This window comes from Herpailurus yagouaroundi, unplaced genomic scaffold (genome assembly GCF_014898765.1).
Source record: "Herpailurus yagouaroundi ecotype Mexico unplaced genomic scaffold, PumYag 164, whole genome shotgun sequence".
NCBI classification, from domain to species: Eukaryota; Metazoa; Chordata; class Mammalia; order Carnivora; family Felidae; genus Herpailurus; species Herpailurus yagouaroundi.
This window is the reverse complement of record NW_024412405.1, coordinates 2,937,429-2,960,044: the sequence shown is the minus strand read 5'-3', so window position 1 is coordinate 2,960,044 and position 22,616 is coordinate 2,937,429. Positions and strand designations below refer to the sequence as shown.

Below are 22,616 nucleotides of genomic sequence, written 5' to 3'. Positions count from 1 at the left end.
TCTCTCCCTCTCTCTCTCTCTGCCCTTCCCCTGCTCCACTCTCTCTCTAGATAAATAAATAAACTTAAAAAAAAAAAAAACATTACAGATTGTGGAGTTCAACGTGTGACATTTTACCTTGTATTCCATAACTAAATTTTTAAAGAATCAGTTACAGGATGGATGGCCCCGAGTGTAGACGTGACAGAGAAAGGGAGAGAGGGAGGGAGGGGTGCAGGAAGAGGCATGCCAGGCCACACCTGCTGCCAGGGCCCCTCCGCTCCACACTCCAGGGGACGTACAGCCTCCCACACAATGACCGAGGCGACTTCTCCTTGACACGAGGATGCTGGTCAACCAACCACCTAACGTGGCCTCCCCTTGTCCCTGCCCCAGATGTAAAATGGCTAATTTTGTAAGATTTCCGAGATCCCATGGGAATTTCTAACCAATGGGAACCCACCAGGCATCTTCAAGAGAATAAAGAGGTTCCAAGCTCCATGCTTCTCTACAGGAAGAAAGAGCACCTTTTTTGTCAGAATCCGATGAAAAGCTATCATCTGACAGCTATTTGTGCGTGTGTAAACACCGAGGTTGATTGCTGTGGTGCAGAATTTCTGAAGAACAAATACAGCAGTGACAGGCACTGACCCCGTTTCGGGGCTCGTGAGGAGTCTGTGGAAGGCTGGGGCCATGGCCCACCCGCTTTCCTGGGCCCCTGGACTCACTCTTTAAGGGCCGAGCCACCTGGGCTTCCTGGCACCCACCCCCCACCATTGACAGTCCTGAATCAGGGAACAGGCATTGTTCTTGATGGAGTGAAACAACCACAGCTGAATGTCTTAACTGCTGAGTAAGCGACAAAGGATTTGCTTCTGAAATGAGATTACCTACACTCCTTCCAGAACTCATACTCAATACGTGACGGAGCACAGGACACCCTCAGGAGAGGGGGCTGTGTCGGGGGCAAAACATTCAATGGGACAGAAAATGACATGTGTACATTCCTATCCGTCATGGAGCGAAACAAATTCCTTTTTAAAAGAATAGAAGTTTACGCTGATTCAAAAGGGCACATGCACCCCAATGTTCACAGCAGTGCTAACAGCAGCCAAAGCATATGGAAGAAGCCCAAATGTTCATTAAGTGACAAATGGATAAAGAAGATGTGGTGCATATGTACAATGGAGTATTACTCAGCAATCAAAAAGAAAATCTTGCCATTTGCAACAACGTGGATGGAACTAGAATGTATTATGTTAAAAGAAATGTCAGTTAGAGAAAGACAAATATCATACGATCTAACTCATGTAGAATTTAAGAAAGAAAACAGATGAGCATAGGAGGAAGGAAGGGAAAATAAGGTACAAACAGACAGGGAGGGAAACCATAAGAGACTCTTAAACACAGAGAACAAACTGAGGGTTGCTGGAGAGAGGTGGGGGGGATGGGCTGGATGGGCAACGGGCACTGAGGAGGGCACCTGTTGGCATGAGCCCTGGGTGTCGTATGGAGGTGATGAATCACTGGGTTCTGCTCCGGAAGCCAAGACTACGCTGTATGTTAACTAACTTGGATTTAAATAAATAAATAAATGGGATTTTAAAGTACACACCCTGAGTAGGTCGCTTTGCTCGAAGCATCATTTGGTGTGTAGGATGGCCCTTAAGGTCACAGGAAGGCACCTGTTTCACTGTGTGTTCTACTGTGTGTCCCTCAGTGAGGCAGAGAACCTGGAGGGGACTATGTCCCCAGAGTCTAAACAGCCCCCTAGGAGGGGAATTTTAACGGTAAATTTTCTAAGACAGACCCTTTGGGGCAAGAGAGTGAGGTATGAAAGGAGATTAGTGGCTGTTGCCAGGAATGTTTTCACAATTACGATCTTCCTCACTCCTGGGGCTTGGTACCTACCCCAGAGCAAGAGGGGACGTGTGACCCACTGTTGCCAGGCAGGGACAACCACCACCGCAGGTCTTCTAGAAAGTCGCACGCGACTTAAGCACCGGCCCCTGGCCCCAAGTTAGATCTCAGAAATACAGAGAACCAAACAGATTAGCAAGTGGAGAAAGGAAAGGCAGCGAAGAAGCCAAGAAGGCCTTCGGAGCCACGGGAACTCTCACGGGGGCACCTTGAGCTCTTTCAAAGCGGAACAGCGGGAGAAGAACCCGGAGGCAAACGGGGCTCAAGAAACTCACATTTTCACACCAGCAGGCTCGAAACACCCAGGCTGAAGGCTACACCAGATACAGCCGCCGAGCCACCATCCCCCTCCTCCGCAGACCCCCGAGCAAGCATTCGGCACGGTGGAGACATCAGCCGGTAAAGGGACAAGCCGCTGGGGGCCTGACCTTCCTTCGCTCGGACTGACCGGGCGTCCTGACGTTCGCCACACGCCAGAGCCCCTGCTGCTCACACGGCAGCTCACTGCAGCAAGGTCGGCAAGGGCGCAGCACCGAGGGGCCTTCGGCATTTCCGGGGGCGGCCTGCCCACGTTTTGACCCAGATGTCCTTTCATGCCCAGGGGCCGGTGCTTCCTTTTGGAGATTTCGCCTTGGAAACAGAATGACCGTCTGGTTGAGAAATGCGCACTCAATCACAAGACCACAGGGCGCACACAGCTGGCAGATCTCCTCCTCATGTGCGCACATGCGTATATATGTGTGTGTGCACGTGTCAGTGTGCGTGTGCATGTATGCACACGTGTGCACATGTGTGTGTGCATGTGTCCGCGCATGTATGCACTGTGTGCACACGTGTCTGAGTGCATATGTGCCCATATGTGCACACGTGTGTGTGCCCTGCTGTGTACGTGTGTGCGTGTGTGCACATGCGTGTCTATGAGTTCGTGCATGCATGTATCTGCGCACATGTGTGTATGTGTGTGCGTGTGCATGTGCGTGCGAGTGCACGTGTGCACCGTGCTGTCTGTGCATGTGTGCCTACGTGTGTACCGTGCTGTGTGTGTGCATGTGCACATGTGGCTCACACGCACATGAACACAGACAGGAGGTGAGCAGGAGGCAGGCCCCAGGAATGTGTGCCATGGGGCTGGGGAAGGTGAACGAGGTGTTCCTGGGCAGTGAGCAGACAGGAAGAGCAGGAAGCAATGGGAAAGGACTAGAAACCTGTGGCGGGAAGGAGGGGGAGAACCAAATTTCTAGACAGAAAGACAAAAGAGGCACCTCGTGCCCACACAGCGAGTTGTGAAAGCACAGCCCCCCCACACACACACAATGTCATGTGCTCAGAGGCCCCAGAGGGAGCCCCACGCCCTGCGAGGCCTCAGCTCCTGTCCTTGCGGCCCCAGACCCACAGGGGCCCAAGGGGCACAGTTCCTGGGCACAGGTCAGCCATCTAATGTCCACTGCTCTGCTTCATGACTGCAAATCATACTTCAGAATACTATTCTTAGCTTTTACTGGAAGCTTTTCCCGCAGCCAGAGAGCACTTCTGCCCTGGCAGGCAAGACATTCAACAAGCTGCCAGGTCACCGTCTCTGGTAAAGAACCGCGCGCCCCACATCCAGAGGGGACACAGAGCCCCGGAAGGCAGGACGCCCCCAGGGGCCCTCCTGACACTGCGGGGTCGTGGCCTCCCTGCTGGGCTCCCAGGGCACAGCCTGTGTGGTCTCGAATCCGCCAAGGAGGTGCTGTTCTCCACCCGGCGCCTCCGTTCTGGGCCTGAGCCACCAAACGCCGGCAGCACACCGGCCAGGGCCGGAGGGTTCCGCAGCGATGCTTACAGCACGCCCTGGACCAGGAGAAAAAGCGCTGTGTCCCAGTGCACAGGACAGCGTGGCCTCCCGGGCCTCCCAGGCCTCCCGGGTTGCGAAGCAGACAGTGTGGGAACGAGCTTCGTCTGGGTTCCTTCCACCCTCGTCCCTGAAACACAGACCAGACCCGAGGCGGGAGGCCCAGCCTAAGAAAACAGTAACTCCCAAGGGCTCACGGAAGGACACACATTCTGCTTCTGGCCAAACCACTTTCATGAAACTGTGTCCCTTAAAGATTTGGGGTCTCATAGGTGGAAAGGAGAAGATGAGATGGGGATGTGGGGGGTTCAGTAGCCCACGGCAGTCTCCCAAAGTATCCAATTTTCCACCCCAAATCTGAGCAGATGTGAAACACTGGGGGTCTAAGCCTTGTGCCCCGAGAGTGCTGCCTGAATTTGAGGTGCCTGCTGGTGAAAAGCTGGGTTTGCCTTTCCCTGACCCGAGACCCCAGCTCATCTCTGGTCCCCGGGGGGCTCAGTCTCACAACCCTGTCTCCCCCAGAGCTGGTAACAGAGTGTTCAGTCCAGGGTTTATTGGTGCTGTTGCTTGTTTAACACTTCCCTCTGCCGTGAGCCCGTGTCATGCCTGTCCTGCTAACCACTGCCTCCGGCCATCGGCACACCGCCAAGTGGAACAGAAGCCCCCAGAACGAAAGGCGGATGGGGTGGGGTGGTGGACATTGTTTTCTGGCTCCAACTGCTCACTGGATCTACTTATGGGTAGACTTAATTCCTTACTTCCTTAACCAATCTTCCAGGGAAAGCCATTTCCAAATCACACACATAGCCATTCCCTAAAGGTCTCAGAATTCACATCAACTTACAGCACAGATTTCTTGCCTAGAATCAGTGAACTCACATATGGCCCTCATGTGCTATGATGGGACATCCATAAAATATGTCCGGATAAAACCTCACGATCACATGGGATGCGTGTAAGAGATTCATATCTGTCTTTATTACCAGGAGCACCTTACGTCCCTTTGGAGGCTGGTCTGTAAGCACAGGGTCCGCACAGCCTCGTGCTAATGAAGGAGAACCCCCACCGAAGGGCTTTAACTGGGAATGAGTTCATGGTGGCCTTGTAGCAATCAGCCAAGACTCATTCATTGTTAGCTCCCCGGATTCCCCTGTGAAGAAATGGAGAGTCAATGAAATTTCGGGCCAGATAAGCATCGTGCATTTGCAAAACCATGTGGTTAACCAGAGGAGGCAGCTAAGCCACCGGGGAGAGGTGTTCGAGCCGTACCTTTAACGTTTCTAATGGGTTTGCCAGAGGGAAAGAAGACACGGGGGCACCACTTCCCCGGGGCCATCTGCTTTGCTCGTTACCGCTGACTAATTCTTCCTTTGTTTAATTGCACATTGTGCTGAACCACTTCACAAGGACGAGGGTTCTGCTAAGATCATTTTTGCGGGTGCCGTGTCCACGCCCACACTCCATAAGCACTTCGCATCATTACGTGCCATCTAGAGACATATTCGCAGTGCTCGTGTGTTCCATGTTCAGCGACAGAAGTCCAAATGCCCCGTTGGCATTTATCAGGGCCTGTTTTAAGTTGCCTTTGATCTTGAATTAAAACACACAGTCTCATTTGGCTCCTTCAAATAGAAAGCTATGGTTCCTGACAACCAATGTTTCCTCAGGATCCTATTTACAAAAAAAACAAAACAAAACAAAACAATTTTTCCCCATCAGTCATCAAGATGAGGGCTATCAGGGCCCAGCATCATGACAACAGCGCCCGCTCGCTCACATGAGGTGTTCTAGGCCTTAAAAGTCACAGGACACAATATTGCATTCAAGACATTGAATTCCTACTCCTCCTTCTAAACATGGAAACAAGATCAAATCACTATTTTTAAAGCTGTGCTCGATGAGGTGTGTTCCAAATAGAGGTGCAAATAGAAAAACAATGCAGGTTTAGGTTTTTTTGATGATTGTCACCCATCACGAGTTTCACAAGCCCCAGAAGCACATGACAAAGGGCAGACTTTATGCAGCGGAGAGAAACAGGCAGAGGGGTACAAGGTGGGAGCGCATAGCCCACGTCCCTCCTGCGCTAGGGGAGGCCAGCGGGCACTGAAGTGGTGAAACATCCATGAGATGTCCATGGTGGGGCTTGTGTGCAGAATAAGATAAAGCCACTTAACGTGGATCTGTTTTCAGTGACTCCCCTCTGGAATACTGGTAGTATCTTAACCCTGGGATTCAAACACAGTTTTTAAAGCTCTTTGTTTTCAAAGCACTATAAAAAAGACAAAAGTAGGTGAATGTGGGAACCCATGTTGATTCTCACGAGGACTCTGCCAGATGAGTCATGTGTAATATGTGGAAATAGGAACCATCTGGAAAAAATCTTGGCATTACAAGACACCACAGAAAACATGGAAAAGGAAAAGAGGGTGTATTAGCCCACATGATCCGCTAACCGGAAGAGAAGGAACATGCCATGGGACCCTGCGGCGAATACCGATGGCTCCCAAAGTGATTAAAGTAGACGCTTGGGGTGTTCGATCCCTCATGCGGCAAAAATAAAGGACATGTCTCAGAAGTTCCCCTTTTACAATATCTAGAACAGGGACAGCTGGCTGGGGGCAGGGATGAGCCTAGACAACGCCTGTAATTACATGCACATCAGGAAGAGCAGTTCACAAAACCCTGTAGCGGTATCTGGGCTGCGGAAAGGGAGAATTGTTTCCCCTTACGTTTTAAGGGATAAGGATTCTGGAAATGGGTGATGAAATCAGGACACTGACTAGAAACTGGATGTATTTCCAGACAGACCTCCCAAGTGAGCCATCTCATTTTTCCTCCACCAAAAGCATCCAAAAGCTACAAACATGTCTCCTAACAATGGTTCTGCGCTGAAAACATCCTAACGTCTCTTTAACTGAGGCTCTGGAGAGCTTCTGGCACAGGTGTAACCGGTCAGCGTCTTTGGCCTTGCAGACTCCACCTGGGAAGAGGGGTCTCCACATCTCTCTATATGTCCAGGAACCCTCCCGTAGCTGGCCCCGCCAGCAAAGCCTGTCCTCGTACTCATGCAACCTTCAAACTCAGCTACTGCTAAGCAGACACGTGCGCATATGTGACATGTTCAATTTCCTGAGTGCTTTTGGGCACAATGCCTTCCATGTGCCCCTGTAGCAGCCCTGGGAAGCCACAAGTCAAAGGCCACCTTCCTCTTCCTGAGGGTAACCTGGTCTAAGTAACTGCATGAGATACACTCAGCTCATGGTAGATGGTGGAGGTCACACCAGAAGGAAGGCTTTGATTCAACAAAACATTCTTCCCTACAGGCTGTCTCCCATCCGAGAGATAAAAGGGTCTATGACTGAGCACATCCGGGGAACGGTACGTCATATGCCTCCCATTGAATGCTCACAAACTTATTAAAGATCCTAAGTCATTAAAGCTGATGCTCTGGCCCGGAAACAACAAACAAGCATTTAGCCATAACTCAGTGTTCCCCACACTCATTTGTCCTTGGAACATTTTCCCTGTTCCATCCCAAAGGAAACATCTATTAACATCTCAAGATGCTCTGAGACTCATGTTTTGGGAAGGGCCAAACTACACATTGCCTTTTAGAAATGCTCAAAACACTGATAAAAATAAAGATATCCAATCAGTCTCAGTAATACTGGAAGTAATTTCAAATACGCTAACCACAATTTTGTCAAATAAACCTCCTAATATTTTGTAGTAAGTAGCACTCTCTTCTGCATTTTGACTTTATAGATTAGATTTCAAATCTTATGAGTAGAAAAAAGTGGTTTTTTTCAATATACTGGATTTTAAAATTCTCCCTGATCCAAATGCAATGCAATGCCTCTCACAGAGTAAGTGCTCTGTAAATAAATTGTCGTTATTATCAATAATTCATTACTAGTAGTACAAATCAGTTCATTTATCTAGTTTCAAAGATTTATATAAAAATATTTACTTTCATTTACTTGAGGAAAACATTAACGAGGGATAAATATGAATGACACCGCTAATATTTAGAATGATGGTTAATATAATTTAATTTATGAGAAAGGGATTTTCAATACCCTGACAAAAGGATAACAGAAAGATAACATATATCTATTATTTTATGCTAAGAGTGAAAAGAGGACAACTGGTCATAATATAAAGTACAACATGCAAAACACCCTATTATTTTTTATTTCGTAATGAAATCATGGCTAAAAATATGTCTGTTATTAGCCATGAATAAATTAAAAGACCAATGAAAGAAATACATAAATAAATTAAAGACTGTTGAATTCCCAAAAAATACTCACACAATGTAGTCCCTGTCTCAAAAAAGAATTTCGCTTAATACGGAAACACGCGTGCCCCACGGTGGTGGTCGTGAGAAAGTGAGACCCTTCGTCGTAAAGGTGACTGAGGTCCTGAGGCATTTCTGAGGGCTGTCAGGGGCACGGGCCGGTGTCTCCAGTCCCCAGCAAGCAAGGCCTCTGCCAACAGGAACCGATGGGAAAAACCAATGTAAAAGGGCACACAGAATCAGGAAGGCGGGAAAGTGTTGCCTGTTCTCTTGTATTCAGACATGATTACAATCAGCACATTCTTTACACTTTTTCCTTATGTACCGTGTGCCCTTGAGAGAAGGACCCTGAAAATGCTTGTTTTGCTCTCTCGCAAGGTGCCTGGCAAAGTAACGGCTGAGAAGTGCGTGCTGATTGATTGACTGCCACAACTCTGAGCAGCCCGTGGAAAACAGAGACAAGATGCCTCTTCCCAGATGTCAACGAGGCCATGAATAAGCTGATGACCCTAGTCTCTGACTACATCCAGAATGTGTAAGAAATGTGGCCGTATTTACCTCCTGGGAAATCAAGGAGGCGTGCCCAATACATAACAAAGTCACTCCCTTTGGACCAGGGTGACAGATTTCCTACAGGACAGAGAATGCACCAGGACTTCCTGGAGGAAGGGGTCCCAATGCTGGCCAGAGAAACCTCCCTTCCATACGCCCTCCCCTCAAGGCTTTATCCTGAATGCCGTATGAAATGAACATCCTCCGGATGGGAGCGAATGCTGGTTATTTGGGCTGGACTTCCCCTAACCTTCCTCAGGTGGGGAGCGGGACTCGGGATGTGGCCACACGACCTCTGACCTGCTCTGTGTCACAGACAAGGTGGCTCCCTGTGCTTGTTTGTTTAACCCAGTGGATGCTCATCTGGAACTGGAACTGGGAGGTCTGCCCGTGGCCCCAAAGGAATACGTCCATTTCTCTGTGGTTCTCCAGCAATCTGTTCCATCACCACTGCCCAGAGAAAGGCTTTGGAAGGTCCGCTTTCCTAGGCAGGTGGCCAGCAGAGCAGCATACCCCACGTGGACTGAGTTTTAAAGCAACGGGAGCTTGCTCAAGACTTCAATATTCTGAACCCCAAATTCCTCTCCTTGGGATCCCCCAGATCAAGATCCTCTTATCTTGAACAATGGAAACTGAGAAGTGCTCTGACCAGTGCCTTGCCTTATATTCCCTAAAAGAGATGGGGCCAGTTCAGTGGCTCTCAATCCAGAGCGATTATACTTCCCCTCCACCCACCCACCCCCCCCCCCCCACCCCCTGTGGAAACATCTATCTGGCCAAACCTGGAGACCTTCCGGTTGCCACAAATGGGGGAGAAGGTGCTGGTGGCATCTGGTGGGCAGAGGCCAAGGATGTTGCTGAATATCCTGCATGCAAAGGAACCCCCCACAACAAAAACTAGCCCACCCAAGATGTGAATAGTGCCAAAAGTGAGAAACCCTGGATTCGCTGGTTTCTTCAACTATAAAACAAATATAAGAAGAAGAAGCATTAAGAAATTCAGCACTGCGCCTGACCCAACATAGATGTTCAATACACGTCGACCCTCCTTCTTGCTCTGACATCCCAAAGCCAGGATTTTCCTCTCCTGCCGAGATCGGCTGTGAATGGGCAGACGCTACAATTTAATGTCAAGATGTAGACAGACAGGTTTATATGGCGGCCCGATGTGGGATATTTATTGACTGGGTGACACACATATGACAACTAAATGGCTGGCGAAGCCCCAAACCATCCGCCGTAATAAAAGAAAAGAGTGTCCCGCAAGAAGAGTGACGCGAACTTCCTCCCAGATTTCCAGGGCCCAACACAGAACGCCTTCCAGATTGGCCAGACTCCTCCACCCTTCCAAATCAGATAAGGCACCCATTTCAGCCCAACAGAAATTCCATTTTCAAAGTTCTCTGCTTTGCGGGTGATCTGGGGCTGTCCTCGCTGATGACGCATCACACTGTGCAGGACCCGCGTGCGGAGCGGGACTCTGACTCACAGTCTACCCAGTGACCACAGGACACGGGGCTTCTTCCCCACGCTGCTGGCAAGCAGCGAGGCATCAGCAGGGTAGAGTACACGGAGGGGACACCCACACAGTTCTTGTTAGGGGACAGAAATGCCACGATTCTGTTTCATGAAGACCCTGCTTCAGACCGTGGTGGGGAAAGCCCCTTGCCAGAGTCACCCGATTAGGAACCATCAGGCCTTTTCAACAATACGTTTATCAACTGGCCACAAGAGGCATTTTCTCAGATGAGTGTGGGTAAGCTCTGTGTGTGTCCTTATGCCTGTGAGTGACCCTGCTCCCTAGGCAAGCACGTCAGGTCCATGAGTGGACACAGAATATGTCTGCACCGCACTTCACCGGGAAGCGGTCCCTTTCTTCACAGCCCCGGGCCACCTCTGGGCCGCGGGGCCGCTCCTTCCTGAGAACCGGGGCACCTGTTTTCTCTGCGCCCCCTGCGATTCGGCTGCTCGCTCCCCACTCGGCTATCCGCCTCGTCTGCACACGTCTCACCCCTGGTTTGGTGGGGAGCTCCCTGTCTTGAACGCTGCGGGGTTGCGGAAGAGAATGCGTGTTTTACATCAACAGGGGCGCCCGGGGCCAAAACATCTGAAAGACTTCTTCTGTAAGCTCTACGTTGGCAAAACACAAACGGCCAGTTCCCAAGCAGACGGCAGTAACTCTTCGGAATGTGCTGCCTTTCCCAATATCTCACGGAGTTGCGAAAAGCAGGTTCTCAAGCAAAAGAAGAGCTCAACTTTTGTCTGTTTCTGAGTAGGCAAGCATTCAAAACGCTAATCAGGTTAAGCAGCCACCGTTCCCACAGGGCTGAGGCCCCCGGAGGAACACCAAGCCACCGGGGTACAAACCCGAAGTAATCACCTAAGAGAAAGCACCTGAAGATACGCGTGCCAGCCAGGGGAGTGGGGAGACAAACATCTCCGAGGGCCCCTGACGTCCTGCGAAAGCCTCGTGAACGCAGAGCAAGACGCCCAGGGTGAGCCTGATGACTGAGATTAGAACATGCCCAAAGGACCCCCTACGTTGACACTCACTTATGGCAACTGGAGAACAGAAGACATTCTGCCCAGGAATGACATCTCCCTCGAACACGGGACTTAGCCAGAAAAGGTTTGGCAACTGAGACCGGAGACATTCCAGGGCCCGCCGGTGGATTCTAAGTAGTCAGCATGTGAAAGTTTTCCTCGAGGAGACGTGGGAAAGACAGGTGTCAGAAACAACGATTTCCACATTTCCAAGGCGGCTGACACTCTGTCCCACTTAGGTAACTTGAACTGTCTCCGAGTTATGTGGCTCCTACTATCCTATTTTTAAAAAACAGGTCAAAATTCATCTGACTTGCAGGCGTTTGAGAATAGCAAAATAACTCAGAGGAGAAGCAAAGCCATCCGGCAGGAGCTCCAAAGCAGGCCGGTGATCCGAACTGCTAGATCTAGGGGCTGTGATTCGACACCCTCGGCTCATTTTGCATTTAAACCCCGTTAGCATGCCCAGGCCTCACTCTGAGAATGGGCGGGGGGCAATGGTGGTGGAGAAGGGCCAATTCCTGTCACTGATGTGCCAGCTGAGAATAAAATCCTCTGTTGTCTGACCTCGGGATGGGAGGGGGAGGGCGGGGAGGGGGAGGGCATGACAGGGGGAACCACGTCTGAAATCCCGGCTCAACCACACTTCAGGTGTTCCAGGTCATTAACACTGACCGACATCCGTTTCAAAACAATAAGTGGAGGTTAAAATGTCCTCTTTCCGTGGGGGGCAGGGGGGAAGGACCTCTTCCTTGGTCATGTTATGTGAAACGTGGGGCCTGAAATACTTGTGCTCAAGACACATCTTCAATTTTTGTTGAAAAGACGTAATACTAAACCATTTAGCTAGATTTCAAGGGGCCTTCTGAATCCATGGGAAAATTACAGTCTTCTAAAAGATTAATTCAGAATGGTTTAACCTACAGCTTACAAGTATTTCATTTTAAATAGTCTTGTTTTAGGAATAAGATAAAAAAAATCCCAAGTGGGCAGAGACAGGGTGCTGAGGGGGCAGGGCCGGCCAGGAAAGGTCACGGAGGCCCTGGATCCCAGATGTCTGGTCCACTGGCTGGGAATCTTCTTGATGGTCAGCAAGGGGGGGAGAGCAGAATTCTACTCTTCCCACCCCCAAGGGGGCACTCTGCGGTTTTCTGATTTCAAGGCTCAGGGTGGTCTCAGTGGGAGGCTCGCCTGAGACCACATCACAAGAAAGGGGCACAATCTAATGGCACATCTTCGCCCTCGATGCCTCCTCCCTTTGACCGTCCAGTGCCCAAGTGGGAAGCAGGCGTGTTTCCTTGTGGAGATAAACACAGACCTGGCCTCACCTGAGTGTACCAGCCACCTCAAGGGTTCCCTCAATGCTCAAGGGTTTCCTCGATGCTCACTTTTGAAAAGAAATGTCTAAAGACCCTTTCCTTGCGGGGCTGGGTGCTAGCCGCTGGCCGTGACTCAGAGGTGACCCCCGCCTTCTCTAAAGATATTTAACCAAATCCAAACTAAAGTGAACCAAGTCCCTGAGTAGCTGTTCTCAAGTCACGGAAAACTCAGCGAAAAATACCTGGAAAGCTATATCTAGATTATTCTGCCTGGTTACATGTTATTAATGGGTGGATTTGGGGTAAAAATGAAAATGAGTCGGGCTGGAAAGCACATGCATGGAATAGGAAGTCTGAAAAAGCAGAGCCTTTGGGGGGGGGGGGCACCACCGGAGTCTGCAGCTGCTGGATGAGAGGGGAGACTGGGAAAGTCGGGGGAATGGACTCCGCTCTCTTTGAGAGTGAGACTCGTTACCGCCACCTCCCCTCCAGCTCCTGATGCTTTAAGTTACAAGAAAAACACTGTGATGTTGATACAGGCCTTCAGTTCCTATTTGTTGACATAGGAAAGTTCTACTTTTTATAGTTTTAAGAATGTCTTTGTTAGCTCAGTGTGCTTATGTGTAAAACTCAAGTTAGATCAAAAAGAAAAAAGAAAGAGACAGAGAGAGAGAGAGAGAGAGATTCCTTGTGGTATGAACATACTTTCCCCCGCTATAAAATAACTCTTGCAAATGCACACTGGAACTAGCTAGAAAAACTTCCCAAATAAGAAAATGAACAGACCATGAAGGTGGATTATAGTTGATACGGTTGATAATGAAAGCTATCAATATATTTTCACATACTGCATTTGTTCAAAAAACTATCCAGGGGCACCTGGGTGGCTCAGTCGGTTGAGCGCCCAACTTCGGCTCAGGGCATGATCTCGCGTTTCATGAGTTCAAGCCCCAGGTTGGGCTCTGTGCTGACAGCTCAGAGCCTGGAGCCTGCTTCAGATTCCATTTCTCCCCCTCTCTCTGCCCCCTCCCCTGCTTGTGCTCTCTGTCTCTCAACAAATGAATAAATGTTAAAAAAAAAATTTTTTTTTTTTAAACTATCCATTGGGGCTCCTGGGTGGCTCGGTTGGTTAAGAAGGTAAGCGTCCAACTTCGGCTCAGGTCGTGATCTCACAGTTTGTGAGTTCGAGCCCTGCGTCGGGCTCTGTGCTGACAGCTCAGAGCCTGGAGCCTGCTTCGGATTCTGTGTCTCCCTCTCTCTCTGCCCCTTGCCAGCTCACACTCTGTCTCTCTCTCTCTTTCTCTCTCTCTTTCAAAAATAAACATTAAAAAAAAAAACACACAACTATCCATTAATACTGGTACCACCAACTATGAGTGCATTTAAAAACTAATAATAATGTTGGTACTTTAGCAAGTAGCTAAAAAGAAACCAAACCATTTTCTGTACAGTAAAATTCTCTGAATTTCAAGAGTGTGAGCCTGTGACCTGATAAGCCTGCAGCAGGCCATGAAGTAGAGAATGGACATCCAGCCCTGGCTGACACCCTGGCTGCACCCGAAGAGCAGACAGTGGTCCATGGGCCTCCCTTACTCCATACACCCCCGCCTGCCTCGGGCCCCCACTCGTCACAGGCCAACTGGCTTACTGGCCATGTCTTCTCATGGCCACACCTGATGTACAGAACCGTGCAGTTTCAGGGTGCTGCACTGTCCCCGGGGAAACCCAGGCAGACACCCTCTCTCCAAACAACTGAAACGCACAGATTGATTGCCCTCCAGAGAAAAGGATTTACCCAGGTCTGTGACTCTTAAATGACAGGCAGGAACACTTGCTTAGAAAAATATAATTCAATTTACATTTGGGGAACAATAAATATTTACTGTTTTTGTAAATAATTCTGGGTCAGTGTGGGGTTAAAAATACTGATCTGAAGCCTTTAGGTGCAATAGAAACTTTTTCTGTTTTGGGGCGCCTGGGTGGCGCAGTCGGTTGAGCGTCCGACTTCAGCCAGGTCACGATCTCGCGGTCCGTGAGTTTGAGCCCCGCGTCAGGCTCTGGGCTGATGGCTCGGAGCCTGGAGCCTGTTTCCAATTCTGTGTCTCCCTCTCTCTCTGCCCCTCCCCCGTTCATGCTCTGTCTCTCTCTGTCCCAAAAATAAATAAATGTTGAAAAAAAAAATTAAAAAAAAAAAAAAAGAAACTTTTTCTGTTTTGAGAAACGTGCTAAGTTTCGTTCTTACACATGGGTTCCAAAGAATACTACTGACTTGACAGGTTTTCTGCCAATACACGTGTCCCTTCTTGAGTCAAAAAAGGAAAGAAACCAAATCCGTTTTTCTGCATTAACTGCCACTAATTATCACAATCTTTGGGAAGCTGCTGCTGAGATCCCCTAGACATAATGTTAAGCCTGGTTTTGCTTCATTTGAATCACTCTGGGGAAATTATCAAAATAGTAAGTAATAAGGCTTTAAGATGAACTGCTGATGATTTGGTTCGGTTTAGTGCAGTTTTTCATGATTTCCATATCAATGGCAATTCAAAACAAACTGTTACCATTTAAGTTTTGGCCACTTACCTTCTGTCCCTTCACTCCATGGCAGTCACACTTCCCGCAGCCAGAGCCAGCACAACCGCCCTGGAAGGAAGAGAAAAACGTCTTTAAATAGAAGAACTCTTGCAAATTGAGGTCACTTTTTGAATTGAAATGATTTTGGCATCTTCACCTATTTATGGGAAATGTCCTACCCCGTTATGAGGAGTACGACCTCAAAATGTGAGATCTGCACTTGCTCTCATGGGGTTATCACGTACGTAGCCTCTGGCTCCTCTCTCTTGCCCTCATAGATGAAATAGTAGTCCTGGAGTAGAGCAAATCAAAGCATTACTTGCTCCACAAACTGAAGGCTTCTATTTATACTTTTTGGAATCGCCTCTCCAGGGATGATTTTAACAGGGTATCACCCATATTTGCAAGGCTATGTACTGATTAAGGAGTTTCAGACCAGAGACCAGGGAAACCGAGGCCCCAGGAAAGCAGAGTCCATGCTTTGTCCTCCAAATTCCCAAGGACACACAAGTATGCAAAAAATGTTTGTGCAAAGAGGAAATAAATGAAGGAGCTTATTTTAAGCCCAACCTTAGAGAACTGATTTTCAATTCAGTTAAAGCTTGAATGAAAAGAACCCAAGCATGTAATAAAAGCTGGAGAAGAGGAACATTCTCCAGAATAGATCACATATTAGGCCACAAACCAAGTCTCAACAAGTTCAAAAAGATTGAAATCATACCATGTATCTTTTCTGGCCACAATGCAATGCAACTAGAAATCAACCACAAGAAAAAATCTGGGAAGACCACAAATACGTGGAGGTTAAATTACACGCCACTAAACAATGAATAGGTCAATCAAGAAATCAAAGAAGAAATTAAAAAGTACATGGAAACAAATAAAAATGAAAGCATGATGGTCCAAAACCTTCGGAACACAGCAAAAGTGGTTCTAAGAGGAAAGTTTACAGCAACACAGGCCTACACCAAAAAGCAAGAAAAATCTCAAATAAACAACCTAATGTTACACGTAAAGGAGCTAGAAAAAGAAGAACAAACAAAACCCCAACCCAGCAAAAGGAAGGAAATAATAAAGATTAGAGCAGAAATAAATAGAAACTAAAAAAACAAGAGAACAGATTAATGAAACCTGGAGCTGCTTCGTTGAAAAGATCAACAAAATTGATAAACCTCTAGCCAGAGCCATCAAGAAAAGGAGAGAAAGGGGCGCCCGGGTGGCTCAGTCGGTTGAGCATCCGACTTCAGCTCAGGTCATGATCTCGCGGTTCGTGGGTTCAAGCCCCACGTCAGGCTCTGAGATGGCTCAGACCTGGAGCCTGTTTCGGATTCTGTGTCTCCCTCTCTCCCTGACCCTCCCCCGTTCATGCTGTCTCTCTCTGTCTCAAAAATAAATAAACGTTAAAAAAAATTTAAAAAAAAAAAAGAAGAGAAAATCTAAATAAAGTAATTAATGAAAGGGGAGAATAACAACCAATACCACAGAAATACAAACAATTGTAATAAAATATTATGATATAATATTAATTCTATTAAATCATTATATTAGGACATAATATTAATATATTATTCCAATATAACAGAATAGAATAATATGCCAACAAATTGGACAACTTAGAAGAAATGGATAAATTCCTAGATGTATATATAGTCTACCAAAACTGAAGCAGGAAGAAATAGAAAATTTGAACAGACCAATTGCCAGAAATGAAAATGAATCAGTAATCCAAAAAACCCCAACAAATGAAAGTCTGGGACCAGCTGGTTTCACATACGAATTCTACCATTTGAAGAAGAGTTAATACCTAGTCTCAAACTACTCCAAAAATTAGAAGAGGAAGGAAAACTTCCAAATTTATTCTTGAGACCAGTATCATTCTGATACCAAAACCAGATAAAGACACCTCAAAAGAAAAGGGGGAGGGAACTACAGACCAATATCCCTAATGAACATAGATGCAAAATTCCTCGACAAAATATTAGCAAATTGAATCCAACAATACCTTTAAAAAAATCACTCACCACGATCAAGTGGGATTTATTCCCAGGATGCAAGGGTTGTTCAATACTCACAAATCAATCAACATGATATATCATACCAACAAGAGAAAGGGTGAAAACCATACGTTCATTTCAACAGATGCAGAAAAAGCATTTGACAAAGTACAACATCCATTCATGATACAAAACCCTCTGATACCTCAATATAATGAAGGCTAACAATGAAGCAGCAGAAAAAGAAATTAAGAAAATAATCCCATTTATAATTGTACCAAAAAAATAAAATAAAATACCTATGAATAAACTTAACCAAAAAGGTGAAAGAAAGACCTGTACCCTGAAACTATGAATCACGGATGAAAGAAATTAAAAACAACACAAAGAAATGGAAAGACAGTCCATGCTCATGGATTGGAAGAACAAATATTGTTAAAATGTCAATACTACATAAAGCAATCTACACATTTAATGCAATCCCTATCAAAATACCAACAGCATTTTTCACAGAACTAGAACAAACAATCCTAAAATTTGTATGGAACCACAAAAGGCCCCAAATAACCTAAGCGATCTTGAAAAAGAAAAACAAAAGCAGAGGTATCACAATTCCAGACTTCAAGTTACATTACAAAGTGGTAATAATCAAAACAGTATGGTACTGGCATAGAAACAGACATAGAAAGAATAGAATAGAATAGAATAGAATAGAATAGAATAGAATAGAAAGACTAGAAATAAACCCACAATTCTACGGTCAATTAATTTTTCACAAAGGAGGAATGAATATACAATGGGGAAAAGACCATCTCTTCAACAAATGGTGTTGGGAAAAATGGACAGCCGCATGCAAAAGGATGAAACTTTTTTTTCACCATATACAAAAATAAACTCAAAATGGATTAAAAACCTAAATGTGAAACCTGAAACCACAGAAATCCTTGAAGAGACAACAGGCAGTAACCTCTTTGACAACAGCCATAGGAACATCTTTCTGAATATGTCTCCTGGGGCAAGGGAAATAACACCAACAATAAACTATTGGGACTACATCAAAATAAAGTTTCTGCACAGCAAAGGAAACAGTCGACAAAACTAAAAAGCAACCAACTGAATGGGAAAAGATATTTATAAACAACATATCCAATAAAGGGTTAGTATGCAAAATATATAAAGAACTGATATAATTCAACACCCCAAAGAAACAAACAACCCAATTAAAACTTGGGCAGAAAACATGAACCGACATTTCCCCAAAGAAGACATCCAGATGGCCAACAGACACATGAAGAAGATGCTCAACAACATTCATCGTCAGGGAAATATAAACCAAAAAACTACAGTGAGATATCACCTCACACCTGTCAGAACAGCTAAAATCAAAGCACAAGAAACAGCAAGTGCTGACAAGGTTGTGGAGAAAAAGGACCCCTCGTGCGCCTTCGTGGGAATGCAAACTGGTGCAGCCACTGTGGAAATCAGTATGGAGTTTCCCCAAAAAGTTAAAAATAGAACTACCCCACAATCCAGCAATCGCACTTCTGGGTATTTACCCAAAAAATATAAGAACGCTAATTCAAAGGGATACATGCACCCCTATGTGTATTGCAGCATTATTTACAACAGTCAAGATATGGAAGCAGCCCAAGTGTCCATCGATACATGAAGGATAGAGAAGAGGTGATGTATACATACGGTGGAATATCATTCAGCCATAAAAAGAATGAAATCTTGCCATTTGCAAAGATGCGGATGGAACCAGAAAGTATAATGCCAAGTGAAATAAGTCAGAGAAAGACAAATACCATATGATCTCATTTGTAAGTGGAATTTAAGAAACAAAACAAACGAGCAAAGGAAAAAAAGAAAGAGAGACAAAGGAAGAAAGAGACTCTTAACTACAGAGAACAAACTGATGGTTCCCAGAGGGGAGGCGGGTGGGGGAATGGGGATTAAGGAATACACCTGTTCTGATGAAAAACTAAACTAAACTAAACTAAACTAAACTAAACTAAACTAAAATAAAATAAAATAGCATTCTATAAGAAAAGAAAGCTGGAAAGGAAGGGAACAAACGTGTTCAAAAGCTACAATTTGCCATCGTCTTATTTAATCAGCTGACGGTTATTTTGAGGTAAGTACTACCATCCCCACTTTTCAGATGCAAGAACTGACTTTGGAGCTTGAATACAACATGCTAGGACAAAGTTGAAATTAGAACCCACCACCAACTTCCATTACATAAAACTGCCAGCACATTAAGAGATAAAAAGTATGAAGGTGCTTACGCACATTCGCAAGTTCCTTAGACAAACCCAAATTTTAACCCAAGACAGACACAGGTATTGGAGACAGAATGGAAGGGGGTGTGACAAGAAAAACTTTAGTTAATACGCTTTGTTAGAGGCTGTGTAAGTCTGAGATACAATGTGTGCTTCAATTCTGCTTCAAGAGATCATTTCTCAAAAAGAAAACAATACTATTAATAGAACTGTGATCACGTGAAGTCTGTTTCTTGAACGATATCCTCAAGCCTTAGCCCTGTTGCCGTGGAGATCTTCTGCATAAAACAACTACATCTGGGGATATTTATTTCATAAAGTAAAACCTGAACAAGTGCCTCCAAGACAGTGAGCTGTTATTAATTTTATATTTTGGAAATGGGGACAATTGACCACAGTCCAAACAGACTCCGTAGATGATGGTCTTTCTCTTTCCCTGACTCACACTTGTGGCAGTCATCAGCGTGCAATCTCATAACCTCCTAACATCCTACATCAAGCCATGTGCACAGTTTTGCTTCACAATCTGGGTTTTGGTGACCACTCAGAGTTTTCCAAAGACAGGAAGCCAAAATCTTAAGCCTGTGCTCCAGAAGGTTCATCCAAAATGCCCAAATCCAAGTACTCAGAGACCCAAGAGATGTTCCTAACAACATCACCGTCTCCTGCCTCCTCCCCACATGACGGGTGGCTGCACCTCACCCGGGCTCCCACAGTGGGGTGACAGGCCTCTACCGAGACACCTGTCCCATGCCCCTCACAACCCTCTCCTCGTCTGCCTCCCCAGGACCTGAGAACATTTGGGGGGCAGGCCCAGAATCACACCAAGCTTGACACAGACTGTATCTCATCTGAGACTACACGGGTTGTAAGACTCACACCAAGAGATAAAGAATAGCACGGATTGCACAATGACACATCATCCATCGTGAAGATATACTGGAGCTTCAGACTTAATGCATTAATAAATGGGCATCTTGGAACTGAGGAAATAGAGCAGTGCCTACCCAGTTACTGTGGGCTTGCTGCTGGTGGTGGCCATTTAACCAACCTTAAATAACAGGTGCAGAGAGCAATCCAATGACACGGGTATATCAGCTCCCAACATATAACTGCCTAACTAACAGCACTGTGGGTAAATACTCCAAAGAGGAAACTGGGTGAGGAGAGTGGGACTGGCCAGGGAGGAGGGGGCTCCCGGGGGTGCTGGGTGAGCCCCCAGACCAGGACAGGGTGCCTGTCCAGGACAGTCGCTAGGGCTCTGGATCAGCCTACCCGCCCCCCACCGCCGGCTCCCAGCCCAGCCCTATAAACTCCTGCTCCTGAACCAGGTTCAGGAACACGCCTCTGCTCTTTAAACTCTGCTAACCCCCATCCCACTCCTACAGATGCCAGAAGGAAAAATCACCCAGGCTACTCATTTATCTGGTAGGAAAGAGAGGTCCACCTACCACCCAGGCTTCGTTGGCCAAAACCCAACAACAGCCTGAAGCGGGAAGACGGGCTTTTCTACTCCCAGCTCAGTATGGTTTCTTCTAAACTCCAGATTAGGCAAAGGATCATGTGGCTGAGGCAAAAGTGGCTATTTGGTCTTTCTGGGTTTTCTCTTCTGAAATGTTGATAAAATCTCAGAAGCTTATCTCCGTTCAGTCTGAGGAAGTTATAAACATGAATTTCCTGGAACTGTTCCCTTCAGCTCTCAGCAAATGCTTTAATTGCAAGGGACACCAGATAAGAGGTTACAGGGCCACGACTGTGGACGCTGGGGTCAACGTGCTTCTGGTGCCTTTGCTACAGAAACACAGACAGCGTGCATGGGTAAACAAATGGCCAGTTTTATCCCGGGCAAGGCTGCGGGTCATGACAAACTCTCAGGGCAATCTGAGACAAGAAATACAGGACTAGAGCCTTTATCACGGGCTCTATTATAGGAATAAAAGATCCCCACCCTGCCCCCACCACCTCATACTGTATATCAAGGAAAATTAAAAAAAAAAATCCTAGACAAAAGACATTCATGGCTCCTTTCTGCTTTATTCTTGTAGGAAATTTTTATTACCAGTGCAGGCCCTACAAGGCAATTCCAAAGGACTAATAATTCTAATAATACCTAGATTACGGTCAGCCTTTCAGAACAAAAGGCACTTTTAGACCATGATTTTTGTTTCACTTTCTGGGTGGCCTAGCATTTTACGTAAATGGCCCTATTAAAAAAAAAAAAAACACTAATTTTTAGACTAAAAAAATTAAAATATGCATGTTTACTTTGCTAAATAAAATCTATTTTGCTTTTTAAAAAGTTTTTATTTATTTAAGTAATCTCCACACCCAGCGTGGGGCTCGAACTCACGACCCCAAGATCAAGAGTCTCAGGGTCCTCTAAGCCGGCCAGACGCCCCTAAAATCTGTTTTGAAATATCACCATTCTGGTTCTTAACACTGTCGGCACATAATGGCCCATGCTGGATATCACCCTGGCACACGAGGTATTTTAGTTGTGATTTAAGGGTATGCTGCTAAAAAGAATACCAATGATGCTCTAAGGATCCCTTTAAAAAAAAAAAAGTTTATTTATTATTGAGAGACAGAGAGAGAGCACGAGCAGGGGAGGGGCAGAAGGAGAGGGAGACACAGAATCTGAAGCAGGTTCCAGGCTCTGAGCTGTCAGCACAAAGACCGATGTGAACCCAGGAACAGCCAGATCATGACCTGAGCCGAAGTCGGATGCTTAACCAACAGAGCCACCCAGGCACCCCTCTAAGGATCCCTTTTTAATCAGGTGTAATGCATGATTTTGAAATATCTTACTAAATAAAGTAAGAGCCTTAAGTAATGTACATCCCAACTCTCTGCTGTGAATCACTAAGTTTAAAAGGGCAAATGAACTATGTAAGTTACTCGGATCCAAAATTTCACTGGTGACCCACCTAACGTGTTAAACATGGCGTCGCAAATGTCATGATTTCCTGAGGAAGCACATTTTGCATCTGGGCCTTGCAGCAAAATCATGGTGTGCAGGGATCTCACCAACTCCAACAGCTCCCTACCGGCCGCACGTCGAGGGAGTGGACTTTACGAGGGCTGCTCATTTCTACCAGTGTCTGGAACATGTCGGGCCCCATCAACTAGCTCCCATCCATCTGTTCCAGATTCTAGAACGGGAAGAATCTGTACCCTCTGTGAAGTACTCCTACTTCTTTCTTGTGCCTTTCCCCTCACTGGGGGGCAAGCATTGAGTAAGTCAGCTCCAAGTTAGGAGGAAAGCCTGTGCTTTCCTGCTGAGCAGTGCTCAAACCAAGAGGTCACGGCTGAGGAAGCTGG

The 22,616-nt window shown here is 46.4% G+C and overlaps 1 protein-coding gene across 1 annotated transcript in view; it reads right to left on the bottom strand.

The window, feature by feature from the left end:
- Window positions 1-22,405, bottom strand: part of COL4A1 (collagen type IV alpha 1 chain) — a 97,439-nt gene extending 75,034 nt beyond the window's left edge. The window contains exons 1-2 of the mRNA XM_040486970.1: window positions 22,343-22,405; window positions 15,026-15,169 (exon numbers count right to left, since the gene is read on the bottom strand). Coding sequence (XP_040342904.1) covers window positions 15,026-15,169; window positions 22,343-22,405 — 207 coding nt within the window. The remainder of the gene's footprint in view (window positions 1-15,025; window positions 15,170-22,342) is intronic.
- Between the last annotated feature and the right edge of the window lie 211 nt (window positions 22,406-22,616).